This window comes from Pelophylax lessonae (assembly GCF_965119305.1).
Source record: "Pelophylax lessonae genome assembly, chromosome: 2".
NCBI classification, from domain to species: Eukaryota; Metazoa; Chordata; class Amphibia; order Anura; family Ranidae; genus Pelophylax; species Pelophylax lessonae.
In genome coordinates this window covers 575,777,837-575,805,353 of record NC_138769.1, presented here as the reverse complement: position 1 = coordinate 575,805,353, position 27,517 = coordinate 575,777,837, and the positions used below count along the sequence as shown (strand labels likewise).

Here is a 27,517-nt window from a genome sequence, read left to right as displayed (position 1 = left end):
GGAGCCAAAAACTACCTGCGTTCCTGACTGTGTGGGCTCATTAGACAATTTTAAAATGTCCCTTACTGATAAAATTAGTGCTTTCACCATAGCGCATTCCCGCACTGCAGCTGAGGAGGCCATATCCCACTCGCCATCCGACAGCGAGGACAGGGATTCCTCAGGGGGGTTGTCCGTGGTGACCACATCAGACTCTGAATCAGAGGATAGAGACGACAGAGGCCGATTTTTGCTAGTGACTTGTTTCATTACAAAGTCTCTCAAAGCTGCAGAAAGAGACATCAGGGACAGCGAACCGGATGCACCGGTAGGCGTACTGAGGGGGTCAGATGGAGAATTACCACTTGGGACTCCATTGCAATGTCACTGTAAAAGTATGCACTGCCCCTTTAAATTGCCATCGCGATCCGCACCGACCGATCATAATGCAACCGGAGTTACCCTTTAAGCTAATGCAACCGGAGTTAACCTTTAAGCTAATGGCAGGTAGCAGTGTGCGCAGGGAATGCCCAAAAAGCCCATTAATACTCTACCACCTCAGAGAATAAACAGAAGGGTCTGCAGCATGCAGAGCACAAGAAGTTTCTCATAGGAAATTACATCACAACAGGCCGAACTGCCTGTGTAGCTACAGACTACACAAAAATGGTGCCAATGCAAAAGTATAGGAAGCCCAGTGAAAATGGCCACTGCATCTCTCACACAGGGAGCCGATGCCCACACTTAAGATGGCGGCTGAAAACGCTGCCATGCGGTCAGGACCCAAACATGAGGCCACACCAGAGATCTACCAAAAAGACCCCCGCAGGATAAGGTAACATTGCACACTTCCCCCTCCATGGGTACCAGGCGCTGACATATAGCGCTCCCAGATCGGGAGCAAAGAGGGCAGGGCCAGAATCCTGACAGGCCAGGGGGATCTTTTAGGAAGCAGGGATCCTACTATCCCCCCCCTGTGGGCCCACAAGCTTCCCCCCCCCCCAGAGGCAGCTAGGGACATGGAGGGCTCAGTTTACTCACAATACCATGGACCGGGTGGGCTCCACTCCGGACAGACCACCTCCCACCCTGAGTGGGGGTGCTGCCAGCCGAGGGGTATGCTGCGACTCAAGGCATTCCAGGTCGATGCGTCATGGCGAGACATCCACTCGCAGGCTCATCCCTGTTCACAGGGACACTATCATGGCGAGGCCTAGTGCGGGACTATAACCTTGTAGTTCACCAGCAGGATCCCCCTGACACTAGCTAGTGATAGTGAGTAAAGAAAAATAAACACATTTTCTTAAAAGAAGAAAAAACTCAGACCGAAGTCCCAGCAGGAAACAAAGGTCCTACTCCTTCACTAGGCAGCAAGAAACTGGCTTGTGGCAGAGTGTGTGGGGGTTATGCTGGAAGGGACTACCCCTGTAGGCGTGTCAGTGAATTGTTCTCACTACCTAACACTACTCCTGTAGATGGCGCATAACCCAATGGTTAAGAAGCAGCGTCTTTCAATGGACAATAGAGAAACCTTATGTGTGCAGCGCCCCCCCCCCCCCAATCCTTACCTGAGCCCCCTCAGATTCAGTAAAGTTCACAATAGCCTTGGCTGGATAAGGACTCTCCCTCCTCATTGGCTGAGACAGCAGCGGGAGCCCATTGGCTAACACAGAATTGTCAATCACAGCCAATGAGCCAATTAGGAGACAGCATGGGGGGGGGGGGGGGGGCAAAAGGTATTAGTCTACTTGATTTCTGACAGAATACACAGACTGAATTCTTACTTTGTTTGGTGTGAAGTAGTTGTTCTGCCAAAAAAGTCAAAGGAGATGTTGAACCACTTATATATGTCAGTGTGGACAGCATTGTACTTGTCACAGATCTGCTGTGGGGTCATCCCTTCTTCCATTGCTTTGGTTTCAGTTGCTGTGCCATATTCATCTGTCCCACACACAAACAGAGTGTTCCAGTTCCTTAACCGACAGTACCTGTAAGATCCAATGCAAGATTTTATTTTCCTTTCAGTGAAATCAAAAGCTGGATCATGTACAAATATTACTATCCAGCTGGGAAAAATAGGGAAGACAAAAGTATTACAAAACCCATGCTAAAAGTAAATCGCCTAAAGGCAAATAAAAAAAAAAAAAAAACACAAGGAAAAAAAACAAAAAAAAACAAACACTATCATGCATGTGCCTACAATTCTCCCTTAAATGATCATAAGAACTCAAAATTATAAAAGGCCCATTTAGGTTACGAAATTAATAGAAAATGCGGGTATCCATTATAAATTGACGTATAAATTGAGAAAGTCCAGCACTAAGGATAAAGGGAAAGATAAGGCTGCAGCCTCCCTCAGATACAACCAAAGGCTTTATATCAAAGATTGTGATAAAAAAAAAAAAAAAAAAAAAAAGAAGGGGGGGGGGGGTAAGGGAATTGGCGCTGCCGGAAATAGGGTATATAAAAGGTAAAATATATGTTATGGTAAAGGACAAGTGTGTGAACTAAATAATTGGGGTGATAAAAAGTGTCCAGTTATAAACAACTTACCACATAGAAGTAAATTGAATAAAAATTATTATATATATATATATATATATATATATATATATATATATATATATATATATATATATATATATATATATATATATATATATATATATATATATATACATATATACACATATACATACATATACACACACACACACACACACACACACACACACACACACACACAAATAATCTCCAATCACTTATGTGTAAGTATATAGCCATATACATCAATAAGGGTATACATATTAAGTTATAAATCAAGCACACATGTGGTAATCTGATAAACAACAGCAAAGTGACTTAGTGACGTGATCTAGGCTCATAAAAGGTCAGCCCAGTAAAAGAGACTTTGTGACAAAGTGCAATCAGGATAAATATTGCAACAAAATATTGTGTGAGCAGTATAATAGATATAAATTCATAAAAGGTGTACACCTTTTATGAATTTATATTTATTATACTGCTCACGCAATATTTTGTTGCAATATTTGTTGCAATATTTATCCCGATTGCATTTTGTCACAAAGTCTCTTTTACTGGGCTGACCTTTTATGAGCCTAGATTACGTCACTAAATCATGGCTGTTTATCAGATTACCACGTGCGTTTGATTTATAACTAATATTTATACCCTTATTGATGTACATAGCTATATACCTTACGTACGTATATATATATATATATATATATATATTATATATATATATATATATATATATATATATATATATATATATATATATATATATATATATATATATATATACTTACACATAAGTGAGTGGAGATTATTTGTGTATATATACAGTGGGTACGGAAAGTATTCAGACCCCCTTAAATTTTTCACTCTTTTTTTATATTGCAGCCATTTGCTAAAATCATTTAAGTTCATTCTTCTTCCTCATGAATGTACACATAGCACCCCATACTGACAGAAAAACACAGAATTGTTGACATTGTTGCAGATTTATTAAAAAAGAAAAACTGAAATATCACATGGTCCTAAGTATTCAGACCCTTTGCTCAGTATTTAGTAGAAGCTCCCTTTTGATCTAATACAGCCAGGAGTCTTTTTGGGAAAGATGCAACAAGTCTTTCACACCTGGATTTGGGGATCCTCTGCCATTCCTCCTTGAAGATCCTCTCCAGTTCTGTCAGGTTGGATGGTAAACGTTGGTGGACAGACATTTTTAGGTCTCTCCAGAGATGCTCAATTGGGTTTAAGTCAAGGCTCTGGCTGGGCCATTCAAGAACAGTCACGGAGTTGTTGTGAAGCCACTCCTTCGTTATTTTAGCTGTGTGCTTAGGGTCATTGTCTTGTTGGAAGGTAAACCTTCGGCCCAGTCTGAGGTCCAGAGCACTCTGGAGAAGGTTTTTGTCCAGGATATCCCTGTACTTGGCCGCATTCATCTTTCCCTCGATTGCAACCAGTCGTCCTGTCCCTGCAGCTGAAAAACACCCCCACAGCATGATGCTGCCACCACCATGCTTCACTGTTGGGACTGTATTGGACAGGTGATGAGCAGTGCCTGGTTTTCTCCACACATACCGCTTAGAATTAAGGCCAAAAAGTTCCATTTTGGTCTCATCAGACCAGAGAATCTTATTTCTCACCATCTTGGAGTGCTCAGGTGTTTTTTTAGCAAACTCCATGCGGGCTTTCATGTGTCTTACACTGAGGAGAGGCTTCCGTCGGGCCACTCTGCCATAAAGCCCCGACTGGTGGAGGGCTGCAGTGATGGTTGACTTTCTACAACTTTCTCCCATCTCCTGACTGCATCTCTGGAGCTCAGCCACAGTGATCTTTGGGTTCTTCTTTACCTCTCTCACCAAGGCTCTTCTCCCCCGATAGCTCAGTTTGGCCGGACGGCCAGCTCTAGGAAGGGTTCTGGTCTTCCCAAACGTCTTCCATTTGAGGATTATGGAGGCCACTGTGCTCTTAGGAACCTTAAGTGCAGCAGAAATCTTTTTGTAACCTTGGCCAGATCTGTGCCTTGCCACAATTCTGTCTCTGAGCTCTTCAGGCAGTTCCTTTGACCTCATGATTCTCATTTGCTCTGACATGCATTGTGATCGGGAAGGTCTTATATAGACAGGTGTGTGGCTTTCCTAATCAAGTCCAATCAGTATAATCAAACACAGCTGGACTCAAATGAAGGTGTAGAACCATCTCAAGGATGATCAGAAGAAATGTAAAGCACCTGAGTTAAATATATGAGTGTCACAGCAAAGGGTCTGAATACTTAGGACCATGTGATATTTCAGTTTTTCTTTTTTAATAAATCTGCAACAATGTCAACAATTCTGTGTTTTTCCGTAAATATGGGGAGCTGTGTGTACATTCATGAGGAAGAAGAATGAACTTAAATGATTTTAGCAAATGGCTGCAATATAACAGAGTGAAAAATTTAAGGGGGTCTGAATACTTTCCATACCCACTGTGTGTATATATATATATATATATATATATATATATATATATATATATATATATATATATATATATATATATATATATATATATATATATATTTTTTTTTTATTCAATTTACTTCTATGTGGTAAGTTGTTTATAACTGGACACTTTTTATCACCCCAATTATTTAGTTCACACACTTGTCCTTTACCATCACATCTATTTTACCATTATATACATTATTTATATACCCTATTTCCAGCAGCGCCAATTCTCTTACCCCCCCTTTTTTGATCACATTATCTCTGACGAATCACATAATTTTGCAGTGTGCACAATAACTCCAGATCATGGCTCCCTGGTGTTGTTTTGCAAATTAAAAGTAAAAAAAGTTTTTACTTTTGGTCCAGCTAAATTACCTTGAATGCTGAAGATATGTTGGGACCGCGCTATGCAGTTATCCAGGGCAGTCCCACTGCATGACAAGGCAAATGCCTCGTCTCCTGTGTGCCCGATTCACACCACTGCATTGCATGCGCTACTTTTTAGCTTATTGGAGTGTGGCAGGCAATTGAACTTTATGAAAAGTTTTTGTTGTGTGACAATTCAATAAAGTTTTATAAATAAAAAAAAAAAAAAAAAGTGGGTGGGGGGCTGCAGTACGGAATAGCAATTTCCACTGGACCGCGCTGTGTTTTAAGTGAATGGAGCCTTAATCATCCTCCTGCATTAATTTCTATTACTGATAGTTGTAGCTCCACCCCAGACTGAAGCCCAATTTATAGCCATCCCTATGCCCTTCAGTGTATTTGTGAAGCCCTGTCCCTCCTCTGCAATTGTTTTTACTTTAAAGAAAGCTAGTGAGCAAAGTCCCCCAGAAGCAGTAGCAGCAGTTTGCTACAATGGATCTGAGGAGGGAGTCCAGTTGTAACTTTTGGCTTACATTTGAATGACTGCACTGGAGAGCATGGCTGCCATTAAAATAAAAGAAACATAGGCCGACAACAACATACGCTAGGAGCAAGTTCACTCGTCCAAGATAGACTGTGCTTACCAGCTTTCTTTAAAATAAAAATAAAGACTGAAGAGGAGGCACATGGCTTCACAATTACAAGCTCTATCTGCATAATGTCAGTCATAAAGTTCATCTCCTTGTTCCAATGTGGTCAGCTAGTGATGGGGGAGAGGGGTAAGCTGAAAATCTGCTCAAACCTGCCAGCTCTCTGGCCAGGTGAAGGCTAATCCTTGACAAATGCAAAATAAACAAACAATCTGAAGTCATATCATAGTATATTTTATATAATAAAACTGCTAAATAAAAACATGAATGTGTAAGAGTCCATTCACACTGCCGCGACTTGTCAGGCGATTTGTGTACCCTCAAGTCACTTGACAAAACAAAAGCAATGTAAATCAATGAGAGCCTTCTTAATTGGCACTACTGAAGTTGCTCCGACTTCAGAAAAGGGTCCTGTACTACTTTGAGGCGACTTGTATCCGACTTGTCCCATATACTTCAATGGGAGTCACCTCCAAGTCGGATCCTTCTCTTATTTGAAGCGACTTGTGATCCGACTTTGCAGGAAGAAGAAGGAAAATTAACCAGGCATTCCCTACATAGCAGCCATGCCTACAGTTCCTATATACCATTATCTCTGCCTGGTCTGTGTGAGTGGTACTGGTGGACACAGATAAGTGGCACTCGTGGGCAGTGGCACTGGTGGACACTGATTCGTGGCACCTATACGTGGCACTGATTCGTGGCACTGGTGAACACTTCGTGTGAGGAAAGGGAAATGCAGTGTAGTTAGGGTACTATATACCACTATTGTTAGATTCAATAATCTAGTTTCTGTAGGGAAAGTGTTGTGTCAAGGTGACCGTAGTGTTGTTTAGGGTGAACTGACTGACTGCTATGCCAGGGTGACAGAACTCATCCATGTCAGGGTGACCGCCATAAGAAAAAGATCATTTTTCTTAGAAAAATTAGTAGAGCAGGGATAGGGCTCCGCTCCTTTTACACCTGGGCGTTTTTGTTTCAGGCGTTTATTGGGCGTCTTTGGAGGCATGCATGACATCTGAACTTCTGTATAGGGGTATATATATATATATATATATATATATATATATATATATATATATATATATATATATATATATATATATATATATATATATATATATATATATATATATACACACACACACATATACACATACACACACACATATATACACTTACACACATATAGGTGTGAAAGGAGGGTAACACCATCCCTGCAAATAATTTCAGTAGCGCAGGGATAGGGTTCCGCTCCTTTTACGTGTGTGTGTGTGTGTGTATATATATACCCCTATACAGAAGTTCAGATGTCATGCCTGCCTCCAAAGGACGCCCAAAAAATGCCCAATAAACGCCTGTAACAAAAATGCCCAGATGTGACAGGAGCAGAACCCCATCCCTGCGCTAATAAAGATTCTAAGAAAAATTATCTTTTTTTTCTGGTTCTGGACATGATACAGAGCTGAAACTTCACAGGTACACTTTTTAGACCCCCCAGACACTAAATCCAAAGAAATCTTTTTTTTTTTTTTTTTTTTTTTTTTTTTAATAATTTTTTCAATAATTGTCTCTCTATCAAAAACGACAATTTTTAAGAACTTTTGGAATTAGGTCACAACACATCATATTCTGATTGGCCAAATACAAAGTCGTACAAAGTCGTCTATCATATAAGTCGCTTAAAATAATTCACAAGTCGCGCTGAAGTGGTGCTGAAAGTCACGCTAACAAGTCGCCCCTTATGAGGCTACTTAGAGGTTGCGGTAGTGTGAACCGGCTCTAACTGGTTTCAAATATTTTAATGTCAACAGACATAGCTCACCTGGCAAAGACATCAGCACTTAGCACAGACCCGATGATGTTCCCCAAGTGAGGGACATTATTCACGTAGGGTAACGCACTGGTAATCAGCAAGTTTTTCTCGCCTTCTATGGGCAGGCTGGAAGGAAGAGAATTAGTTGTGAGAAGTCTTAAACAAAATATGGTTTGAAATTAAAGTACTACTTAACCCCCAACACATTACGATTGATTCATTTTGCACAGCAACCAATTCCGGTATATAGTGTAAAAAAAAAAAAAAAAAAAAAACGTATTTAGTTAACATTTTGCATTCACATCCTTCTCCCTCTAAGTTCTTACTGTTGTCAAAAATTGAACTGAACTAGAGTCATGTTGTGTTACTAATTTGGATAAAAATAGTGCCAAAAGCACTAAAAACACACAAGCGTTTTCCTACCTTAAAAAAGCCCACATCTGGGCTTATGTAGAACATGATTCAGTCTTACGATGGTATTAAAACCTACTTATTTAAAAATGTGCTTACAGGCAGGGTTTTTATGATAGAAGAGAGAATATCAGTCTCCTCTGCCATAAAATCTTCCTCCTGCCAGTTATGTACACTGAGCCATGCATGCGCAGCTCAGCGAACATTCATGGCTCTCCATCTGTACTGCAGTGATGTGACTTCTGTGCACACGTGCAGGAGTGATGTCATAGCAGCCTGGCCATTCAAGATGCAAAATAAATGGAACCCAGAAAAGGAAGAACAGGTGAAGATGGAAGTGCCCAACCGCTGACATTGTAGAGCTGGAGGGCTTTCTTTGACAGGTACTGCAAGTCTGTCATAAATGTGCTAGCACATTACTAACACTAGCTTTAAACTACCCAGGGGCCTTTTTTTGGTGGAGTTTAATACTGCTTTACGTGTCAGCCCACAAAACAGGTTCTTAGATTTCTCAGGGACTCAGTTGCCAAGATCTTTGTGCCCGAGTTCCTGGATCTGTCCACTGGCTGTGGCCTCTATGAGGAGTTCCCACTTTCTCTGTCAGGATTTTCACTTGGTTAAGGACATGGAACATAAGGAGTTGTAACATATAATGGTCAACTCTCAGGTGAACAGAAACACCGTATGAAATTATAGTAGGGAGATCTTCCTGTTGGAGTATCTAAGACATAAGAAGCCAGTGACAAATTCAAATGATTAGGCTTCACCTACAGTATATCTACATTCTTCTCCTCCGCAACACAAACTGTTAAAAGGAAAAAAAAAAAGCCCTGCTAGATAAATCGATCCTGCAAAAGTTGTTCAACTTAATTCAGAAGGCACAAAAATACTACCTGAATGTAGAACTGATGTGTTGTTCAGCAGTTCGGTCAACAGTAAAAAAATAAAAATAAAACCCAACTACAAATAAAAATCAAAGAAAATAAGAGTGGTTAAAAGTGTCTATCCTGTGACTTGCCTGGAAAGTTGGGTCACTTAGTGCAGTGGTCCTCAACCCTGGCCTACAGGGCCCACTAACAGGCCAGGTTTGCAAGATAACTGAATTACATCCCAGGTGATATCATTTACTGCTCAGTGATTGCAGTACTCTAGTCTGCATCTCCCCAAGGCGATACTTAAAATCTGGCCTGTTAGTGGGCCCTGAGGACCGGAGTTGAGGACCACTGACTTAGTACATTTCACATTTTTAAAGTGGCTGTAAACCCTTACCTATACCCAATGATGTGACTGGCCTCACAGATTAAACAAGTCCTCCTACATAAGTTGTACTTCTCTATTTGCAGCCATTTTTTCTGTGCATCCTTGTAAAACTCCGATATGAAAAGGATTTTTCACAGACTGACAAAGCGGACACACTACCCTTCATACAACACACAGAGTTAAGGCGGTCAGTCACAGGCTGTGTGCTGGAGCTTGTTTGTCACATTTTTAGCTCTTGGTGTCTGGAAAACTTGTCAAAAGTGACTTACTGATAACAGAGGAACAAGACAGCAGAGAGAAATGACACTCCGTGCTTTGGAGAGAGGCGAGTAATCACATCAGAGGTTTACAAGCACTTTATGGCTGAAGTGTAACATCAGTGGGCAAGGCACTGGCACCACTCAAAGTCAGCCTTATAGGAATGCATACATCCCCATGTACCTGCAAGCCAACCTGATCTGCAGTAGACATTAAGATACTCACATTGGGTGCTGCTGCGGTTTTGGCTTTGGAACATTAGACAGACCTTTCTTCCAAGCTTCAGTGGCGGCAGCAATATCCTCCTCAGACAGCAACCGGGCTGCTGCATCTTCACCCTTAGAATGGATTAGAAGAAACTGAAGTAGCACCAATGAATTCTGACTGCCCACCTCAACCTTCTCTAAGTACAGCCTATAATCAACGGGAATCAGTGAGCATTAAAATATGAGGTACCACTAAGGACGTTTTATTGAAGGAGCAAGCTCTATGTGCTGTCACCCTTACACTTCACAACCCAAAGTGTAAGTAAACCCTTACAATAAACATGCCTTATTTGTTCCCTTCTGGTCTGTTAAACAGAACAATGAGCCCCCGTTCACACTGGGGCGACCTGTCAGGCGACCTGGTCGCCTGACAGGTCGCCGTAAGTCGCCTTCCATAGAGAAGCTATGGACCCGTTCTAATAGGAGCGACACAAGGGTATATATATATATATATATATATATATATATATATATATATATATATATATATATATATATATATATATATATATATATATATATATATATATATATATATATATATATATATACACACACACACAATTTTTTTGCCTTGAATAAAGATCATGATTCTCGGCATAACATCATCTTTTACATTATACAAAAAAAAAAAAAAAGAAAGAAAGAAAAAAAAATTGGGCTAACTTTACTGTTTAGTTTTCTTTTGATTCATTAAAGTGTATTTTTCCCAAAAAAAAAAAAAGAAAAACGTTTGAAAGACGTCTGCACAAATACAGTGTGACATAAAAGATTTCAACCATCGCCATTTTATTCTCTAAAAAATAAATAAATGAATGAAAGAAGTGTGTGTGTGTGTGTGTGTGTGTGTGTGTGTGTGTGTGTATATATATATATATATATAATCTATCTATGTATATGTATATATGTTTGGGGGTTCTATTTTAAACAAATGCCAGAAAAGGCTTAGTCTTTTTAAGAGGTTAAGTGCCGGTTCACACTTGTGCGATGCGGGAGCGCTGTGAATATGCAGCGTGTTCCCGCATCGCATCCGCACATCTGGCAGTTCACACTGCCATATGTGATACGCAGGGGGTGTCGTTAACTTTTAATTGACAGTTGCGATCTCATATCGCAGTGCGATCTGCCGGTTCGCACAGAATCGGATCGCACAAGTGTGAACCACTGTGCGATCCGATTCTGATGCGGCTCAAAAAAAGCCTCATGTGCGAGTTTGCTGCGGATGCGCTGCAAATTCAGCCATACAAAGTGTATGGCTGAACTCGCATCCGCACATGAGATCGCATGTAATGAAGGAGCATTTACATGCGATCTCCGAATTACATGCGATCTCGCAAACCGCACAAGTGTGAACCGGCACTAAACTGCCCTCACTTACAGACGGAAGTCCAATCCTTTGATCTAAAGAACGAAAAGATACATTGTAAAAGATTGTGTTTATAGGTATCTAGAAGTCTTAATGTTGATAAAAATTTGCCAGGGCTCTTTTTTTTTTTTTTTTTTTTTTTTTTTTAATAGCTGTGAGTGAGCAGATAACAGCTCTAAAGGTGCTTTCGCATGGGCCCGATGGACTCAGTTTTCCTCAGCGGGGATCGATCCACCGATCCCCTCTGAGCAGGCGGATGACAGCTCCATCTCCGCTCTCTAAGCGGAGACAGACCTGTCAGATCCCTGCTCTCCTCTATGGGAGATCGGATGATAATGGACCACCTGTCAGTTTTCATCTGATCCGATCTGATCCTCCAGACGGATGGAAAAAAGGGTTTTCATTCGTCTGATTTCATGGACAGGATCGGATCGGATAGCAGCGGAGATGCCTCCATTGACATCTGCTGCTCCATAGGGCTACATGGAGCATCCGGTCTGTCTGAAAAACTGACAGGCGGGCGGGCTGGATTGGAAAGCCTGTGTGAAATGGACCTAAAAACTGAGGACATGCTGTTTTAAGATCGTGAGGGGAGGTGGGGGGGGGGGGGTGAATCAAGATCACGATTTTAACCAACATGTGACGTGATAAAATAAATATATAAAATGCATAGAAATTCCTTGCAATCATACAGAAAATAATAATGTGAAAAAGTCCCCAAAGTCATTTAGTTGGACTATGGTGATCAGATTGGTGCATATCTTCAATATGCTGGTGTAATAAGTGATGCACTCCAAAACAGATGCCTGTCGATTTGAACAAAAATGGCGGTTATCCTTTCAGTGCTTGCAAGTAGATGTCTTTTAGCGAATAAATGTTTTTTTTTTTTTTAATCGGACACTGCGCAATCGTGGAGGATTCTTTCCTTCTCTTCCCATCTGTTATACTCCATGTATATGGTCAGGAAGTCGTGAAGTGCCATCTAGAGAGGGAGACTCCAGAGTGTGTCCAGGGCAAAAGGGATTACCTAATTGGTCCTTGCTGCTGCGATATACTATATTAATCCATGGTGAAGGATACTCACTATAAGCGAGGATAGACCCATTAGGGTCTCATCTTTTGGTAAGAGGCTATTTCTTATCTGTCTTGAAGTGCATCACTCATTAAACCAGTGTGTTGAAGATATGCACCATTGTGATCACCATACTACAACTGAATAACTTTGGGGACTTCTACATCTTTTGTGCACGAATGCACAAAATTTTTATGAATTTTTTATATTTATTCTATCACGTCACATATTGGCCTAAGACACTTCCTTTTTCAATTTCTGCTTTTTACATTAATAATTTATTTATAATTATCACTTAATTGCTTATTTCACACTGCAGATATTACCCATTAGAAAAAATAAAATTTATATTATATTATATATATATATATATATACACACACACACACACACACACTATATATTTATATTTATATATATATATATATATATATATATATATATATATATATTTTTTTTTTTTTAGTATGTATGTGTGTGTATAGATAGATATATATATCTATCTATCACATACACACACACATACATACCCACACAATATCACAAAAGTGAGTGACAACGCTGAATAAATTACACTTTGCTACAATGTAAAGTAGTGAGGGTACAGCTTGTATAGCAGTGTAAATTTGTTTTAAATTATGTGGCGATTGGTATCGGCGCTACCTTACAGTATATAAAAGTGACCTGCCCAAAATGTGGGTGAAATTAATATAAGGGTGTTGCCAAATTATTTTGTGAATAAACTCCTTAGAAAATAAGTAAAATAAACAACCCGTGTGTTTAATAAATGAAACAGATATCAAGTTAATAACTAATATAGTGATGCATGTGCATATTACAATATACAATAGTGATAAACGTGAAAAAAACAATGGGGGGTTCCCACAACCACAAGTGTTATATCAGGTATACACTTTTTCTGATATATGTGCCACACATGTGATAAAAGTAAATAAGTGCTGCTGTGCAGAGTCCAAGTTGGCCACTAGGTGGCGTCTGCAATACAACCTGTGCAGCTGTATGGGGGGGGGGTATCTCTTCTCCGTGATGGGGGAGCAATTTTGAGCCGGTGGTCTTGCGCCCTAAATGCTCATAACGAGAGAAGGCCCCATAGTGAACAGATAATCCATACAATAGCGGCAAAAAAATGCAGTACACTCACTGTTTGATCCTGATCATCGTAACTTTACAGTGAGTGTACTGCGTTTTTTAGCCGCTATTGTATGGATTATCTGTTCACTATGGGGCCTTCTCTCGTTATGAGCATTTAGGGCGCAAGACCACCGGCTCGAAATTGCTCCCCCATCACGGAGAAGAGATCCCCCCATACAGCTGCAAAGGTTGTATTGCAGACGCCACCTAGTGGCCAACTTGGACTCTGCACAGCAGCACTTATTTACTTTTATCACATGTGTGGCACATATATCAGAAAAAGTGTATACCTGATATAACACTTGTGGTTGTGGGAACCCCCCATTGTTTTTTTCACGTTTATCACTATTGTATATTGTAATATGCACATGCATCACTATATTAGTTATTAACTTGATATCTGTTTCATTTATTAAACACACGGGTTGTTTATTTTACTTATTTTCTAAGGAGTTTATTCACAAAATAATTTGGCAACACCCTTATATTAATTTCACCCACATTTTGGGCAGGTCACTTTTATATACTGTAAGGTAGCGCCGATACCAATCGTCACATAATTTAATACACTTTCACCCTTGCACTTAAGGGTTGATTGGTGGCAGCTTACACCTTTAATTTATTTATTTGCTCCCTCATATATCTTTAGTCCATAGCGCTGGTCACCTTCTCTTTACTATAGTGTAAATTTGTTGTCCCCTCAAAATAACTCACACAGCCATTAATGTCTAAACCGCTGGCAACAAAAGTGAGTACACCCCTAAGGCCTCTTTCACACGGGCGTTCCGTATGTCCGTATATCACCCCATCCGTTTGCGGGTGATATACGGACATAATGCATGTCAATAGGATTGCGGATGTCAGCGGATAACCATCCGCTGACATCCGATTTGCGTCCTCAGTTCTGTTCCGTTTTTTGGAACGGAACCCTATTTTTTCTTCCGTTTAAAAAACGGAAAGGACGCAAAATCGGATTTCAGCGGTGTCATCCGCTGACATCCGCAATCCCATAGACATACATTATGTCCGTATATCACCCGCAAACGGATGGGATGATATGCAGACATACGGACCGGATGACACAAGTGTCATCCGTATCCATCAAAAAAAAAAAAAAGTGCCGGAGCGGATCGAAATACGGTCCGCTCCGCGTAAAAGAGGTCTAAGTGAAAATGTCCAAAATATGCCCAGTTAGCCATTTTCCCTCCCTGGTGTCATGTGATTCATTAATGTTACAAGGTCTCAGGTGTGAATAGGGAGCAGGTGTGTTAAATTTGGTGTTATAGCTCTCACTCTCTCATACTGGTCACTGGAAGTTCAACATGGCACCTCATGGCAAAAAACTCTCTGAGGATCTTAAAAAATAATTGTTGCTCTACATAAAGATAGCCTAGGCTAGAAGATTGCCAAGACTCTGAAACTGAGCTGCAGAACAGGCCTCACCACGGTGGACCAAAGAAGTTGGGAGCACATGCTCAGCGTCATATCAAGAGGCTGTCTTTGGGAAATAAGACATATGAGGGCTGCCAGCATTGCTGCAGAGGTTGAAGATAGATAGATAGATAGAACACACTACACTATATTACCAAAAATATTGGGACACCTGCCTTTATGTGAACTTTAATGGCATCCCAGTCTTAGTCCATAGGGTTCAAATTTGAGTTGGCCCACTATAAACAGCTTCAACTCTCCTGAGAAGGCTGTCCACAAGGTTTAGGAGAGTTTGATCATTCTCCTTGAAGCGCATTTGTGAGGTTAGGCACTGATGTTGGAGAGAAGGCCTGGCTCGCAGTCTGCGTTCTAATTCAACCAAAAGGTGATCTAGTGTGTTGAGGTCAGGATTCTGAGCAGGAAAGTTTCTGCATCCTAAACCCGCTCACCCATGTCTTTATGGACCTTATTTATTTGGACAAGTGCACAAAGCAAGGTCCGTAAAAGACATGGTTGGACGAGTTAGGGGTGGAGGAACTTGACAGAGTCCTGACCTCAACCCGATAGAACACCTTTGGGATGAATTAGAGCGCAGCCAGGTCTTCTCTCCAACATCAGTGCCTAACCTCACAAATGCGCTTCTGGAAGAATGGCCAAACATTCCCATAGACACACTCCTAAACCTTGTGGCCAGCCTTCCCAGAGAAGTTGAAGCTGTTATAGCTGCAAAGGGTGGGCCAACTCAATATTGAACCCTATGGACCAAGACTGGGATGCCATTAAAATTCATTAGCGTGTAAAGGCAGGCGTCCCAAAACTTTTGGTAATATAGAGTATATACAGTAATCCAATGCATAGACAAGGCAATTCGCCTTGTGTCCTGTGTGTTCAATTCAAATCATCATGCTGCAGTGGTGTGCACTGGAAAAAAGTGCATTGTGCATTTTTTTGTGTTTGCTAAGCACCACACAGCAATGCACTGCAGGACATAGAGGTGACTGAAATGTTAGTTTGTGATATTCGAATAAAATTACTTTATAAAAAAAAAAAATGTAAACAGTGCAATGCATTGTCCTGTTCCTTTCACACCAGTGGCTGTGGTATAACCCCAAATAAAATTTTTAAATATGCGAAGCCTGTCTCTTTTAACCACTTTACCACTGAGCCTATTTTTGACACCTTTTCTTTACAAGTTTAAATCAGTATTTTTTGCTAGAAAACAACTTAAAACCCCCAAACATTATATATATTTTTTTAGCAAAGACTCTGGAGAGTAAAATGGCGGTCATTGCAATATATTTTATCACGCAGTATTTGCGCAGCGGTCTTTCAAACGCCATTTTTTTGGGAAAAATTACGAAAAATCACATTTCACTGCATTTAAAAAAAACTAAACAGTAAAGTTAGCCCATTTTTTTTTGTATATTGTGAAAGATGATGTCACGCCGAGTAAATAGATACCCAACATGTTACAGTTTAAAATTGCGCATCACCCGCGGAATGGCAACAAACTACGGTCAATAACAATATCCATAGGCGACGCTTTAAAATTTTTTAACGGTTACCAGTTTAGAGTTAGAGTGTAGCTCTTTTTTTTTAAATTATTGCTCACGCTCTGGTGATCGCGGCGATACCTCACATGTGGTTTGAATAGCGATTTAATTTGCGGTGCGACTTCCATATACGTTTTCCTTAGTGCGCGAGCCAACGGTGACGGGGGGCGGCTAAATTTTTTTTCCCCCTATTTATTTTTTTTTAATTTTAACACAGGTTTTTTTAAAAAAAAAAAAATCTGATCACTTTATTGCTGTCACAAGCAATGTAAACATCCCTTGTGACAGCAATATGCAGTGACAGGTACTCTTTATGGAGGGATGGAGGGTCTAAGAGACCCTAGACCCCTCCACTACACTTCCATGTATTCAGAACGCCGAAAACAGCATTTTTGAATACTGTCACTTTTTAAATCTGCCTCCTTTAGCAGCAGAGTAACCCGGAAGTGACATCATGGACGCCGCCTCCGGGTTACGTCATCGGAGACCCGATCGAAGCCGCTGGCGGACGTGCCGGCTGGGTGCTTGTGTTTCCCGGTGGGACGGGAGACCCGGGCAGAGCCGCGGAAGGCGGGACGTCCCCTCCCCCTCGCCAGAGTAACGATCGAGCAGCTCCCGAGCCGCATCAGTCATTACTGCCGGAAAGCTGACCGCCGGCTCTAAAAAACGGTACCAGGATGATGCCTCTAGCTAGAGGCATCACATAGTTACATAGTAGGTGAGGTTGAATAAAGACAATAGTCCATCCAGTTCAACCTGTGTAGGTGTGTGTGGCTGTAATCATCTCACATACCCCTGAATGTTCTGATCCTTGAGATGTACGTCTAAGAGTCTTTCGAAAGCCACCATACTTCCCGCAGAAACCACCTCTTGTGGTAGAGAAGACACGCCGGTATAACCACTCTAAGTCAGCCGACGTAGGTCTACGTGGCTAGATGTTAAGTGGTTAACAAAATCCTGCTTTATATCTTTGTAAAACAGATATCTAAAAATATGACTATATTCAGAAAATATAAATAATTGGTTTAAAAATAAAAAAAAAATAAAAAACTGGCCAAAACCTTTATAATTTCCCTGTAAGCTTCCACTAAAGACTGAAAATAATCAATGCAATGCAACAAAATCAGAGAACCAAAATATGCCACCTACCTCCTGCTCATTAAGGGGGGATTTCTCAGACACTAGGACAGGTGCGGGGAGCTTTTGGAGAAAAGCTTTAAAAACAGATGGTCCCTGGCCTTTCAGAAGTGATTCAGCAGCTTTTTGACATTGATCTAATTCAGTTATTTTTTTAAACCAACTCCTCAAAGATGAAAGCTCCTCTAAAACAGGAAAAAAAAAAAAACACGACATGAATAACTAAACTTAAATATAAAACAAATTTAAAAGTTAAATCACAATTGCATTTGTATGGCTTCCTAAAACAAAGCAGAAAAAGAATGTACTGTATATGTAACCAGTTGTGTGACTATGCTTGTGGTGCCTGCAAGTACCTGTATGGGTGCATTCACATTTGTGAATACACCCGCACTGATTAGATGGGGGAAACCCTGCGGGGGTCCCCACATTTAGCTGCGAGGGACAGCCCCACTAAAAGCAAGGCAGTCTGGATCAAGGGCCAATCACTCGCATGTGATCGCTTCATAATAGACTACATGCGACTACAGTTGCTTTCAACAGGGTTGCCCCTCGCAGTCATTAGGGGGGTTCTTGCATCTAATTGCAGTGCGGGTGCAATCGCAAGTGTAAATGCACTGAATAGTCTTCAAATTAATTTCTACATTGCAAAGGAGCCGTCCTTAGGCTCAGACTATACACAGAGGCTTGCCACTTCCAGCCTTAAAGAGGAAGTAAACCCTCCTCTGCAAGTTGTACCTATAGGTAAGCCTATGATAAGGCTTACCTATAGGTACTGTAAATATCTCCTAAACATGTACCGTTTAGGATATATTTACCTTACATGCAGCCAGTGACGTCACTGGCGCATGCGCTCTGAAGGAACGGCCGCTGGTGCCGTTCCTTCAGAGCCCCGTGTCGTGACCGTCGGCTCCCGCACGCGTGCGCGGGAGTGACGTCACCGCGGCTCCGGCCAATCAGATGGCGGGGGCTCGTTCTAAGCTAAGTATTTTATAATGAGCTAGTATGCGATGCATACTAGTTCATTATGGGTTTCTCTTTCAGGTTGAAAAAAAAATAAAAAAATTAATTTTGGTTTACAACCTCTTTAAAGTGAAATTTTTGCTTTGATTTTAAAAAACTGTCCAATGAAGGATTTTTATTGCTGAAGAGATATACAATATTCCTTCTGTATTAAAAGCTTCTTGCCTTCCTCCTCACAAGATGATTTAGACAAAGTAAAGCATGGCAACTAGGATTGCACCGATACCAGTGGCTTACGCGTTTCAAGGCCTAACCTCTTCCTCAGAGCCTAAGGCTCTGAGCAAGAGGATAATGCGCTAGGCCAGTGCGCCCTTATGTTTGTCTTTTGATTGCAGTGGTCCCAGACTACCCTGGTCTTAATTTTAATGGGCTCCACAAGGATTGACTGGAAGACCTCCACACACTTTTAGGAATCTCACCTTGGGACATAGCATTTTTGGGTCGGAAAAACAAATTTTCAGCTGAATGGGACATATCACCTTCAGATAGCACATCGCTATCTACACAGAAACAAAATATTTTTGTTGGCATGAAACACCACCTGCAAATTTTAACAATTTCAATACTGGGCACTTTCACCCCCTTCCTGCCAAGGCCAAATTTTTAGCTTTCAGCGCTGTCGCACTTTGAATGACAGTTGCACAGTCATGCAACGTTGTACCCTGCCAAAAAAAAAAAAAAAAAGACTGAAAAGTTGAAGGAAAAAAAAAAAAGTTTTTCTTAGTTTTTGGTTTGTAAAAAAGTAATTTTTCTCCTTCACTGATGTGCACTGATGGCGTGGTCATATGACATTGTTTCAGAAGGAGAGAGCCACTGTGCATCCATCATTTTATTATATGGCAGGCAGGAGGGGGTTAATATTGCCCAGGGTTTCAACAATGGATATGGGGCTTTACAAGCCAACTCTAAAATATACATTTTAATCCATTTATCATAGAATACACAACTAATGCTTACCTGGCAGGCTTGCTCCATCTATAATGAGGGGGTAAATTGATCCCCAAACCACAATATCAGCGACTGACAACACATCCTACAAAATAAATAAAATAAAAAAATAAAAAATGAACTCTGTACAAAATATTTTATTTTCAGATGAGCTTTGTTGCTGTGTCATTGCTAAAGAGAGTACCTCCTGTACCAGGGTCAGTGATCTTTGGAATAAAAAGTTTAAGGAAGTCTCCCAAGTGGAAATCCAGACATCAACAGAAACCTGACAGAAGTCCGAAACCTTCCTAATGCCATAAAAAACCAACAAAACACAGTGGCTATCTGTGGATGTTTACAATCAATACTGGAAACTCTACCAACAAACAAATTAATATTCATTCTCTCTCTCTCTCATCTGTCCCGCAGCCACTCCTCCTCTGACCTGCTGTTGACTCAGCGACAGTCCCATTCAATGGGACGGCTGGAGATGCGGCAATGACACAACAAGGTGAGGGACGTGGCGGCAGGAGGTGAGAGGATGCCCGCTAACAGGCACTGCCATGATGGATCTGAAATGACAAGTGCTCTTTATATGCAAGGACTCCATCTTGCTGGTAGTTAGTGTGAAATTGTGTAAATGCATCAATGTAGTGCATGTTATCTCAGCTTGCAGAGCTCGGATTCATTGAATGAATTTACCAAAAATGTAAATATTGCAGGATATACAGCCTCATGCTACATAACTAAGCTCCATTTCATGCTGAATAAACCAAATTATTATTGTATCTTAAATGGAAAGCTATCTTTAGATAGATTTTTACACCAAAAGCATTTTATTAAAATAAAATTTGATAAAAAAAAAAAAAAAAAAAAAAATCTGATTTTGTGATTTTTTTTTTAATAAAAATCATCGATTTTATCCACCCTGCTTGTGTCTGCTGTCCTGGTCATTAGTGGTTTACCTATTATTGACTAGGCCAATATTTACATTTCAGCCATGTGCCAACTGATTTTGTAATTACCGATATTACAGATACATATTCCAGAGGCATTTCAGGTGGGATGGACATAGTTTAGGGGGCAATTTTAATAATGGTGACCTCAAAAGGTAACCACCAGGTCTAAAGCTGGTATTTTTCCTCCGTGCATTTTTATGTGTATCCAATAACAGCTTTCCTCTGATTGGCCAAGAAAGCTAATGTGGAGATTGTGACATCTTCCACCCGTCTCGCCACCAATGAAGCATTTTAAAAAAGTGACAGAAATCTAGAATTAGACTTTAAACTTCAAAGGGAACGGACGTGTACACAAGAGGCAGCAAGAATGAAATGCCCCGGTTGTGTTCAGTGGGCAGTAACACCAGCCAAACGTGACCCAGTCAAGTAACTAAAGATCGTGAACTGTCACCAAAACCAGTGTCTCCATTGGATGATTTCCCCCATGTTCCCGTTATGGTAGTTATTTTAACTTCTGCATTTATTCCCTCACTTTATGCATCAGCAACATGGCTCACCAGGAGAAAAATAAATCTCTATAGTGGGGGATACAGAAACCAAAATCCAACAGAGGCTCAAAAACTTTACCATTCTATCCAAAACTAAGTTTTGGTTAAGATGAATTTTAAAGCTGAACTCCAGGTGAACAGAAGAATACACATAAGAACTATTTTACCTGTCATATTGTTTGCATTTATGACCATCCAGTTCTAAGTTTTGTACAGCTCTGTCTACTAGGGAAGGGGATGTGATCCATCTCTGCTGCAGTTTCACTTACAGGTCTTCTCCCCAACACACACCCTGTGACTTGATATTTAAAGGCAAAGCAACACACTTATGAGCTAATCTCTACTACTCTGCTCTCTCCTACAATCAGCATGCTACTTGCACTGCAGCACACCTGACTGGCTCCTTGTACTGCTTCTCCCTCCCCTTCTCTGTGCTCTACTGTGCGACAGATTGCAAGTATCTGATTCCAAGTCAAATTCAGCCACTTAAAACAAGAGAGAGAGGCGCCGGCTTAGGATAGCAGATTATTTAATGAATTCAAGGCAACATTAAAAACTCACTTCAAGGTAAGATGACAGTGCATCTGCTTCCTTCCTAGTGGGTGCAGCGCGGAGTAGGAGCGGTCCTGTGGGGAGGCTGGTTGTAGGCAGATGTAGCCCGCAGTTCTGCAGCGGTGTGAGCCTCGCGCCCGTGTTCCAGCTCCTGGACCGATGATGTCACATCCGGTTGACAGCCTGACGAAGGAGCATTGATGCTCAGAACGCGCACACTTCCTGCTCTTCCTCCTAACCGGATGTGACGTCATCAGCCTTGAAGCCGGAAACACGGCCGCGAGTCCCACACCGCTGCCAAACTGCGGGCTACAGCTGCCTACAACCAGCCTCCCCACAGGACCGCTCCTACTCTGCGCTGCACCCACTAGGAAGGAAGCAGATATACACAGTTATACTTTTACCTTGAAATAATTAAATAATCTGCTTCACTAAGCCGGCGCCGCTGTCTCTTGTCCTCCAGAGCTCCTCCTTGCACCAGCTGAATGTTGCCTCCTTATTATTCATTACAGATTGGAACTAAAAAACACCCCCCCCCTTTTTTTTTTTATCCCCCCCCCCTTTTTTATTCCCCCCATACCATCCTTTTTAAATGTTTCCATTCACAACCTACTTACATTAATATAGCGCCATGACATACGGTTTGTCTATATGAAATTCAGCCACTTACACTGCTCACATATGAAAATGACATTTAATGATGTATTAATGCTTACAGAGCTGCAGTTTGTGCATCTTATGTCTGCCTGGAGACCAGCTTTTATTCACATGAGTAAGAAAAACGTTCGCAAAGTTTGCTTTATACACTTACGCCAGCCAGGTATGCTCTCTTTGTAAGATTTTGAGCAATGTAGACAAAAGAATTATTAACTGTTTGTAGAACCTCTTCCTTCTTCTTTCCTTGTACCACATGAGCATACAAAGCAGCAGAGACAGATGGCTGGAACAAAACAAAACCTGTTAGCACACGCTAATATATATATATATATTTTTATTTGTAACAATGTGGCAAGTATAGACATGCTCAGGGAAAGTACCTGCAGCTCACTAGCTTCCCATTCTAGCCACTGATTAATGAGGTCACTCGTCTCCTTCCCAGCAGACAAATAGAAACACCTACAAACAAAACAGAGAAGTCAATTTCCCCCTATCAGTTCTGTTGCTATAAAACTCTGAGGACCAATTAGGCAATTTTATACAATTGAATGAAAATACAAATTTAAACCCGCGCTGCACAATTGTGATGATTATTTAGTGAGAAAACTGTGAAAGTGTGCAGCTGCTGCAAACACTAAGAAAAACTTAGAATAAATGAATAAAAGCAAATTTATGCAGCGCTAGCAACAAATTAGTGATAAAAATATGTAAATTATACCCATCAATATTAAATATATAATGATAATTCAATCACATTTGAAGTGCATAAATTTCTGTGATAATTAAATATAGTGCATGATTAAGCTAAACAAATTAATATATATAAAATTTGCAAAAGAAAATAAAAAAGTTAAAGTGCATAAATGGTGAAATATAGTCCTTATTGATCCAAAAGGTGCCAAAGTGCCAAGTGAATAAAGGTGCTTGTATGGTGAAGGTGCCCTCTTGGTTCCCCACTCACCGGATTAAAATTGTAAGAAAGCCCTTGGTTTTATTGCACATTTGCCCAGGATCTGATATGGGATTCCTCCGATGTGACCTCCGTGTTGAAATTGTCTCCGATATCACCGTTAAAAGAAGAGAGGGCCATACATCGTGAAGTACATAAGGTAAGTTTTATTTCCCCAAAGCAATAATTGGATACTTACAGGATAAAAAAGTTAATTGGGCATGTAGCAAACAAAAACGAGTGGCGCCGCTATTAGCGTGCGTTCCACATACAGGAAGTTCCCGACCGGAAATGACGTTACGTCCGCAACCGGAAGTGCGTCAACGCGTTTCGCCGTCACACACAGCGTCTTCAAAGGACTGTCACTCGTTTTTGTTTTGCTACATGCCCAATTAACCTTTTCTCCTGTAAGTATCCAATTATTGCTTTGGGGAAATAAAACTTACCTTATGTACTTCACGATGTATGGCCCTCTCTTCTTTTAACGGTGATATCGGAGACGATTTCAACACGGAGGTCACATCGGAGGAATCCCATATCAGATCCTGGGCAAATGTGCAATAAAACCAAGGGCTTTCTTGCAATTTTAATCCGGTGAGTGGGGAACCAAGAGGGCACCTTCACCATACAAGCACCTTTATTCACTTGGCACTTTGGCACCTTTTGGATCAATAAGGACTATATTTCACCATTTATGCACTTTAACTTTTTTATTTTCTTTTGCAAATTTTATATATATTAATTTGTTTGGCTTAATCATGCACTAATTTTATACAATTGCACCCGATCCGAACACGTGAGAAACTGCTGTTTAGGAGATGCTATTAATTCTTACTTGCACCCCCACGCATCAACAAAACAGCATGGTGCTGCAGCACCATGCAATACTGTGCTGCAGCACCATGCAATACTGTGCTGCACGGTTTTTAGAAAATGTTCAGAGCGTCTCTCCTCACATTTCTGAGTGTAGGGCAGCTGACTGAAATGAATGAGCTGCCCTACCTAGAGAACACAGCCCGCACAAGTCTGAAGTGGGCTTTAAAAGGCATCCTGCAATTATAAAGCACAGCGACGTTCATTATAATCGTACTTAGCTCCTCGCTTGCTTTGGGACTCCCACGCTGAAAATTGGCATATGAATGGTAACCTAGCAGCGTTATGCTCAATCTACACCACCTATTTTTTTTTTTTTAAATAAAGAACAAGATTCTGATCAAATCAAGCAAAAGGTTTCAATACCAACTTGATCACTTAAATGATTTTGAAAAAGAAAATCTAAGAAGAAGGCAAAAAGGTGCTTGGTGGAATTTCAATTGTGTTTAAAAAGAGAAGTGTGGCTTTCTAAGGAGAAAAAAAAAAAAAAAAAAACACATTTACACTTACCTAGGTGGATGCCCCCCAACTAGCTCTATAGTGAGAACTGAGCAATCAAACACCACTGATCGCTCAGTTCTCCCTCTCTGCTCTGAGCAGATAGCTGTGACTGTCAGTCTCCGACTCTCTGCTCTGCCCCTCCAGCGCTCACTGGAGTACTGGGGCTGTGGAACGGGCTGGCTCAGACTCTTGGCGAATCGCTGAGAGGCTGAGCCAGCTGCCGGTCCAGGCAGCTGGGTGGATCCCAACCATATGGTCGAGATCTTTTTAGAGCCTGGGCCGACTGTGAGTTCAGCCTGCTGTAAGCTGAAAAAAGGTCACAGGAGTGCAGAACAAACTGCACTCCTGTGATTCATAGAAGTATAGCCAAAAAAGCTTTAGCTATACTTCTCCTTTAAGCTGATGAAATTGTGTATGGACCTACAGATCAAATCTAAAATGATCACTTTACAACTTTACTTTATCCAATGAAGTAAAAGAAAATGATCTAACAGCGTCTACTCACCTACAGATTGCATTTGGAATAAATAGGAAATTCCCATTATCAAGTTCTAGTGCTGGCAGTTTGGGCTGCGACAAGAAGGGAATGACTTTTTCTAGGAGAGAACAAAACAAATAAATCATACACAAATGCCATCTGATAGTAACATCATGAGGAGCCCCACGTCCCGCCTCTGCAGTGGGGGCCCATCAGGAGGAGCCCCACGTCCCGCCTCTGCAGTGGGGGCCCATCAGGAGGAGCCCCACGTCCCGCCTCTGCAGTGGGGGCCCATCAGGAGGAGCCCCACGTCCCGCCTCTGCAGTGGGGGCCCATCAGGAGGAGCCCCACGTCCCGCCTCTGCAGTGGGGGCCCATCAGGAGGAGCCCCACGTCCCGCCTCTGCAGTGGGGGCCCATCAGGAGGAGCCCCACGTCCCGCCTCTGCAGTGGGGGCCCATCAGGAGGAGCCCCACGTCCCGCCTCTGCAGTGGGGGCCCATCAGGAGGAGCCCCACGTCCGGCCTCTGCAGTAGGGGCCCATCAGGAGGAGCCCCACGTCCCGCCTCTGCAGTAGGGGCCCATCAGGAGGAGCCCCACGTCCCGCCTCTGTAGTAGGGGCCCATCGTGAGGAGCCCCACGTCCCGCCTCTGCAGTGGGCACCATCGTGAGGAGCCCCACGTCCCGCCTCTGCAGTGGGCACCATCGTGAGGAGCCCCACGTCCCGTCTCAGCAGTGGGCACCATCGTGAGGAGCCCCATGTCCCATCTTAGCAGTGGGCACCCATCATAAGGAACCCCATGTCCTGTCTCAGCAGTGGGCACCCATCATAAGGAACCCCATGTCCTGTCTCAGCAGTGGGCACCCATCATAAGGAACCCCATGTCCTGTCTCAGCAGTGGGCACCCATCATAAGGAACCCCATGTCCTGTCTCAGCAGTGGGCACCCATCATAAGGAACCCCATGTCCCGTCTCAGTAGTGGGCACCCATCATAAGGACCCCATGTCCTGTCTCAGCAGTGGGCACCCATCATAAGGAACCCCATGTCCTGTCTCAGCAGTGGGCACCCATCATAAGGAACCCCATGTCCTGTCTCAGCAGTGGGCACCCATCATAAGGAACCCCATGCCCTGTCTCAGCAGTGGGCACCCATCATAAGGAACCCCATGTCCCGTCTCAGCAGTGAGCAACCATCATAAGGACCCCATGTCCCGTCTCAGCAGTGGGCACCCATCATAAGGAACCCCATGTCCCGTCTAAGCAGTGAGCACCCATCATAAGGAGCCCCATGTCCCGTCTCAGCAGTGGGCACCCATCATAAGGAGCCCCATGCCCCGTCTCAGCAGTGGGCACCCATCATAAGGACCCCATGTCCCGTCTCAGCAGTGGGCACCCATCATAAGGACCCCATGTCCCGTCTCAGCAGTGGGCACCAATCATAAGGACCCCATGTCCCGTCTCAGTAGTGGGCACCCATCATAAGGACCCCATGTCCTGTCTCAGCAGTGGGCACCCATCATAAGGACCCCATGTCCCGTCTCAGCAGTGGGCACCAATCATAAGGACCCCATGTCCCGTCTCAGTAGTGGGCACCCATCATAAGGACCCCATGTCCTGTCTCAGCAGTGGGCACCCATCATAAGGAGCCCCATGTCCCGTCTCAGCAGTGAGCACCCATCATAAGGAACCCCATGTCCTGTCTCAGCAGTGGGTACCCATCATAAGGAACCCCATGCCCTCACTTCCCCCCTTCTGAATCGCTTACCCTCCTGCTGAAGCCTCTGGATCTCCAACTCTGCAGCCCAAATCCCGGCTGCGGCCAACACCTTCACCCCATGCGGGTTCCCCTCACTCAGGTACAGCTTCATACCGGCTCAATGAACCCCCAACACCGGTGCACCTACAAGACCCAGCACAGCTGATGCAACGCACTGTAAAGCCTACAAGCACATGGACCGCGGAGGACGCTGGGAAGAGAAGTCCTACAATCTATGTGTACACAGCAATGTCACCTGACAGCGGGACCTCCGGAACTACATTTCCCACACTCCCCGGGGAATGGATCGTTATCTGACGGCGTGACGTAAAGGCGTGCGGAGGTGTGTCCTGAATACTCTAAGTCTAACCGCACAGAGGTTCCCATGCTGAGTATTCCAGCCAGGATTTCCCGGAGATGTTGTGTGGAAGGAGCGGACGTGCTGTAACCCAGGGAAGAAGGCATATGTTATTCGGCTGCCATGTCTGCCTGGTTACTTGTTGGAATGACAGTTCCCATACTATGGGAGCAATCTTTCAAATGTTTGGCATGCTGCC

The 27,517-nt window shown here is 42.4% G+C and overlaps 1 protein-coding gene across 3 annotated transcripts in view; it reads right to left on the bottom strand.

Annotated features, from left to right (window-relative positions):
* Positions 1–27,184, bottom strand: part of MARS1 (methionyl-tRNA synthetase 1) — a 312,431-nt gene extending 285,247 nt beyond the window's left edge. The window contains exons 1-9 of one of the 3 annotated variants that reach the window (XM_082244787.1): positions 26,970–27,184; positions 25,233–25,323; positions 22,785–22,863; positions 22,559–22,687; positions 19,719–19,794; positions 17,751–17,923; positions 9,987–10,099; positions 7,842–7,958; positions 1,764–1,967 (exon numbers count right to left, since the gene is read on the bottom strand). In XM_082244787.1, coding sequence (XP_082100913.1) covers positions 1,764–1,967; positions 7,842–7,958; positions 9,987–10,099; positions 17,751–17,923; positions 19,719–19,794; positions 22,559–22,687; positions 22,785–22,863; positions 25,233–25,323; positions 26,970–27,072 — 1,085 coding nt within the window. In that variant the 5' untranslated portion in view covers positions 27,073–27,184. The remainder of the gene's footprint in view (positions 1–1,763; positions 1,968–7,841; positions 7,959–9,986; positions 10,100–17,750; positions 17,924–19,718; positions 19,795–22,558; positions 22,688–22,784; positions 22,864–25,232; positions 25,324–26,969) is intronic. The other 2 variants (XM_082244785.1, XM_082244786.1) reach the window with 2 other exon arrangements.
* Positions 27,185–27,517: the final 333 nt, after the last annotated feature.